Source organism: Sinocyclocheilus grahami, unplaced genomic scaffold, assembly GCF_001515645.1.
Source record: "Sinocyclocheilus grahami isolate Dianchi unplaced genomic scaffold, SAMN03320097.WGS_v1.1 scaffold335.1, whole genome shotgun sequence".
NCBI lineage: Eukaryota > Metazoa > Chordata > Actinopteri > Cypriniformes > Cyprinidae > Sinocyclocheilus > Sinocyclocheilus grahami.
In genome coordinates this window covers 808,194-813,385 of record NW_015505514.1, presented here as the reverse complement: position 1 = coordinate 813,385, position 5,192 = coordinate 808,194, and the positions used below count along the sequence as shown (strand labels likewise).

Here is a 5,192-nt window from a genome sequence, read left to right as displayed (position 1 = left end):
AGCGCCACAAAATGGCGGAGCGCGATGAGCGGAGCCTCAGCGATGAGCTCGCTGATTGGTCAATCCCGGAAAACAGTGGGCGTGTAATACACGAGGAGGACTGTGATTGGATGAAACGAGTTGAAAGCAAAGGGCGGTTACAGTTGAGGAGGGAGAAAATGCGTGTTGCGCATCCTAGTATTGTTCTGCGTCTTTGAAGAATGGACTAGTCACTTAGGAAACAGGGTTTTTTTGTTCAAACCATGGATTAACGTGTTATTTTGTCAGTGAAACAGTAACTTTACTTGATGAAATAAGTGTGTGATATCTAATATATCACTATTAACCTAATAAAGCACACTTTTTTATAGTTCATAGTCTCTAAAGGTGTACTCAATGTATTTTAGACACAACAACAACCAACTGAAAGCTCATATAACCGCCCAGATAGCACACATACGTCTGCAAGATGTCTGTTAAAGATTGCTTCATCTGGAAAGCATCTGCTGTGTCCAAACATCTGATAGACGTCTCTAAGATGTCAGTTTTACATGCATTCTAAATCATAAACATCTCAAAGACATCTTCTAAACGTCTATTTGACATCTGATAGGAAACGTCCTATAGACGTATTGCAGATGAGCAAACCCTCTGAAAATATATGTCTTGCAGACTTCTTCTTGATGTACACGTGCTATCAGGGCGGCTCCATGAATATTTCAGGATGCAGTGGTAGCAGAGATCCATTACGTCTGATTAGGGACTTGATTGCAGTTTCCACAACATAAAAGTTTTTTTTATATTTGTATATGTAAATAAAATACTTGAAAATCAATGCACTTCATCTTGTGCTTTTCAGACAAAATAACTGGCCTTTGGTACTATTTGTTGTTGCACAATGTAGAGACCGTCTCCTGTTCAGACACTTATTTAGTTGGATTGCTGTCAGTTAGATTTAAGTGCCCCTGGCATCAAAGGCCCCATGATCTCCTTGATGTCTCAAAGCCTCTGGAGTCTCTTGTGACCACCTGGCTCTTTACGGTCATTTCACTCTGTTCAGACAAAATAGTTTTGGTTTGGTGAAGCCATGTTGTATCCAAGAAAATGGATACTTGTTTCTTTTATAGAAATTTTGGTGATATGGTCTGATATGATCTAAAATAACAGTTTTAATTTAAGCCTGCTAAAGAGTTTACAAGCTTGAATGTCTTGTCCAGAAGGACTATGGGACAAGGAGAGCTCTGGAATCAGGTATCATCATCAATAATTACCTGTTTTCACACTCAGGAAATTACTTTTTCCCTGTGCCACACCTGCTTAAAGCTAAATAATAGATGGGGGGCTGCAACAGAAACTGAGACTCATTGTCTCCAAGGTAGCCAACCAAATGTATCATGTGACCTGACCAGGTAAATAATAGGCCAGAGTAGAGGCCGAGCAATCAGATAAGCCTAACTGGGAAACTTTCAGAGTTAAATAATACAACCAAAGTTGTTTCCAAAATTTTATGTTTTGTAAATAATCTGAATTGGAAATCATTAATAATTAAAGTACAACAGGTTACATGTGTTTGTCATTTATGTGGATCAGACTGGTTTGATTTTGTTTATGCACAGGATGACATGAGTCTCATCTACAAAGACAATATTTTGTAAGATTTCTACCTGCCAAGTTTCCTAGAAATAATAAGAAATAAATAAAAACTATCAACACGGTTTATAGAAACCCTATCAAAGTTATTTATATAGTTCCATTACAGTGGTATAAAGGAAATACATTATATAGTTAAATGTACATGTTTTTACATATTGTATAAAAGTTGGTATTTTACATATTTACATTTACTCACATTGATGCAACGTTTTTGTAAACACAAATAACTTTATAAAGCTTGTCCTGTACACCACTGTAAACATAAATATAAATGAAACATCACCAAACAAAGAAAAAAGGAAAAGTATTTTCAAGTTAAGCAAAAGCCTGAGAAAAAAGATATGTTTTAAGAGATGATTTAAAAGAAGTTAACGTAGGGGGTGATCTGATGGATAAAGGCAAAGTGTTCCGGAGTGTAGGACCAAGAACTGAAAAAGCTCTGTTTTCTTTAGATTTTAAACGAAATTTTGGGACAATCAATAACTTCTGAGAAGACGATCTAAGCGTTCTCACAGGAGAATAGAAATGGAGAAGATCTGAAATGTAAGTTGGGGCAAGACTATGAAGTGCTTTAAAAACAAAAACCTTAAAATGAAATGGAAATTGTGATTGTCTTTTTCTCCATTGTGACATTATACTGAAACGGCTGAAAATAAAGGACTTTGGACTTTGTTTGTCCTTCAGGAACAAACAAAGATTAGATTGTTTCATTAAATTAGAATTGCAGATATATTAAATGATAATTCTGACTAGTCAAATTATATTTATGACTCACTAAAACACAATAATGTAATGATCTAAAACAGTGGTTCTCAATTCCAGTCCTTACGTACCACCGCTCTGCACATTTTGTATGTATCTCTTATGACTTCAGACGTTTGTTCTATTCGACTGTAAGTGCCCTGTGAAGTGGACGTCACAGAATATATAAGGGAGCATATATGTTCCAATCAAAGGGCATTAAAATGTGTGAGACGTGAATTTAAATAGTATTTATTTACAGAGGTATATTATGACGCACTTTACACTTCTCTAGTAAGTTCTCTGTATGAAGATGCTGCAGGCAGCAGCGCAGCGCAAATCCGTGAATGAATGTTCCGAAGTGAAGTAAACTTCAACGGATTTCCCGTGCTCATGGAGTAGGGAGCGATAAACACTGTGTAGGGACCCTGTCAATCAGAACACAGTTCTCTTCTAACAAACTGGTTATCTGAATCAGGTGTGTTAAAAAAGAGAGACATGCAAAATATGCAAAGCAGTGGTACGTGAAGCCTGGAATTGAGAACCACTGATCTAAAACATTAGTCAAACTTTTTTTTGCCAGATGCGACGGTTTGTATTTAAAATGACTTCATTTTGAATTAGTTTATTCCGAAACGTGCAACTTCTAGCTTCACAAGAGGTAAATTGATGAACATGTGAATCAATGATGGAAACTCAACAGTTCATTCTAATCGTGAAAACATTTCATATAACCTGGCAGCCATGCACATACACTATGTCTTCATTACAGAAAAAGTGCAGATGAGCTGAAATCACCAGCAAACATGTACGTTGGAATTCAACGATCTCTATTGAGATATGCTGCTCAAATAAAAGTGTAATACAGTCAGCCAGTATGTTTTATTCCATGCAGTTGTTTGCGCTGTTTGCTGTGACTAAATCTGCGGAAAAAAACATGCAAGTTGACGTTCTCTTGAGTTGTGCTTATGTGAAAGTGCAATAATGATAAGTGCTGCCAAGTCCACGGCAACACCAAACTCACCCAGGAAGTAGACCCAGCTTTCTATAGCGAATGCCATGATTGCCATCCCAGTACAGTTGGACACAATACCCAGCAGAGTGAGGGCTGTGTCTCCCAACACACTGAACAGACTCAGGACCCCTAAGAAGCTACTGAGATACATGGCACTGGTGGCGGCCCTGCCATATCCGGCCCAAACTGAGTCCCAGCTCAGAGGGGGCTTTAGCACATAGAGCTGGAGCACATTTTCCGCCCCGACCATGCCTAGCATGAACAACATCATGGTTGTCATCAGCATGCCTATAGAGACTCGATCCATCATTTTCCCACTTTCAGATTCAGACAGCAATGGCTCACTCTCGGACAGGGAACGTCTCGAGTCAGTGAGGGCAAATACAGAGTACAGTAATGCCACAATGCTGACCAGAATTGCAGTCAGGAGGAGAATTGATGGTCCCATCTGGTACAGATATCCAGACAGAAGACCTCCCACGACCCCTGCGATCCCAAAACAGAAGTCCACGATGTTGAGTTTAAGAGTGCGTTTGCCCTGCTCTGAGCTGAGAGATGCCAGAGCAGCCACCCCGGCCCAAAACATTGGCCCGCCTCCGCTCAAACCATGCAGCAAAGAACCCAAGTACAGAAACTCCAGAGGAACCTCACAGTACATGAAGATGACAAGCATGAACATGCCCAAAACCGAACCCATTTGAGAGGCCACCAGGAAGACTTTGGGTCCATAACGGTCTGCCATACGGCTCAGTGGTATAATGGACAACATGGCCGCCACAGAAGACAACACACTCTGAATAAGAAGAAAGCGTGAGGATAACGCCTGTGCCCGATCGCTGTCTCCTGCTGTTGCCTTCAGTGACTGGTTGTACACAGTTTGTGTGAGGGCCATCTCAAAGAAGGACGTCCCCAGTTTATTGATGACAACCACCGGCTCCACCAAAGTCAGAATGTCCCCCATTTGATTGGCAGACTGGGAGCTTGAGGCTGTGATTTTTAACCTTTAAGGCAAAAGATAAGCCGTATTAATATGTGTGTGTGTATATCTGGAATTATTACGATTTTTTTTTATTGTTTTTGAAAGAAGTCTCTTATGCTCACCTTGGTTGCAAAAATACAGTAAAATGGTACTATTGTTAAAAGAATTGTTTTCTAGTTGAGTCCATTTAAAATGTAATTTATTCCTATGATGCAAAGCTGGATTTTCAGCAGCCATTACTCCAGTTTATTTCTAATTATTTATAACCATTCTTATTATTATCAGAATAACAACATGCAGCAAACGTTAAAACTGTTTGCACTACAAACCAGTGTTCATAATTAAGATAATACATTAAAATAATATGGTAAGACACCAATTTGCAATATCAAGCAGCAAAACAAGCTGTTTTGTACAGCTAAAAATAACTGGAAGCGGATGAGACCGGAAGCCAGACCCATAACATTTACAAATGACTACGGGGCTGTAGAATGCTTGAATCTGATTGGTTGACGAACGTTCTCAGCGAACGTAGTTCCAGGCAGGTCTCGACCACATTACATGTCCATACTTCGCCAAATTATTTCAGTTATTTCAATGGTCCTTACTGCCTAAAACAGTAAAAGAACCAAAACCCACAATGAAATTGGCCAAGCAAATAAATATAGCAAACAACAGGATAAAAATTACTAATTATTTCCATGTTTTTGCCACAAAGTTACATTTTATTATGTACGGAAAGCACTCTCTTTCTCCCACTCTCGCTCCCACCAGGGCTGGACTGGGACAAAAAATCAGCCCAGCCATTTTTTGGTCCAGGCGGCC

At 39.3% G+C, this 5,192-nt stretch overlaps 1 protein-coding gene across 1 annotated transcript; it reads right to left on the bottom strand.

The window, feature by feature from the left end:
• Positions 1-3,290: 3,290 nt before the first annotated feature.
• LOC107602774 (thymic stromal cotransporter homolog) lies at positions 3,291-4,349 on the bottom strand. Its single transcript, XM_016295350.1, has one exon. It carries the CDS (start codon positions 4,347-4,349, stop codon positions 3,291-3,293), a length of 1,059 nt encoding a protein of 352 aa, XP_016150836.1.
• Positions 4,350-5,192: the final 843 nt, after the last annotated feature.

What these genes read in the sequence shown, in the direction of transcription:
- LOC107602774 (XM_016295350.1), bottom strand. Translation starts at nt 4,349, where the DNA reads ATGGGGGACATTCTGACTTTGGTGGAGCCGGTGGTTGTCATCAATAAA.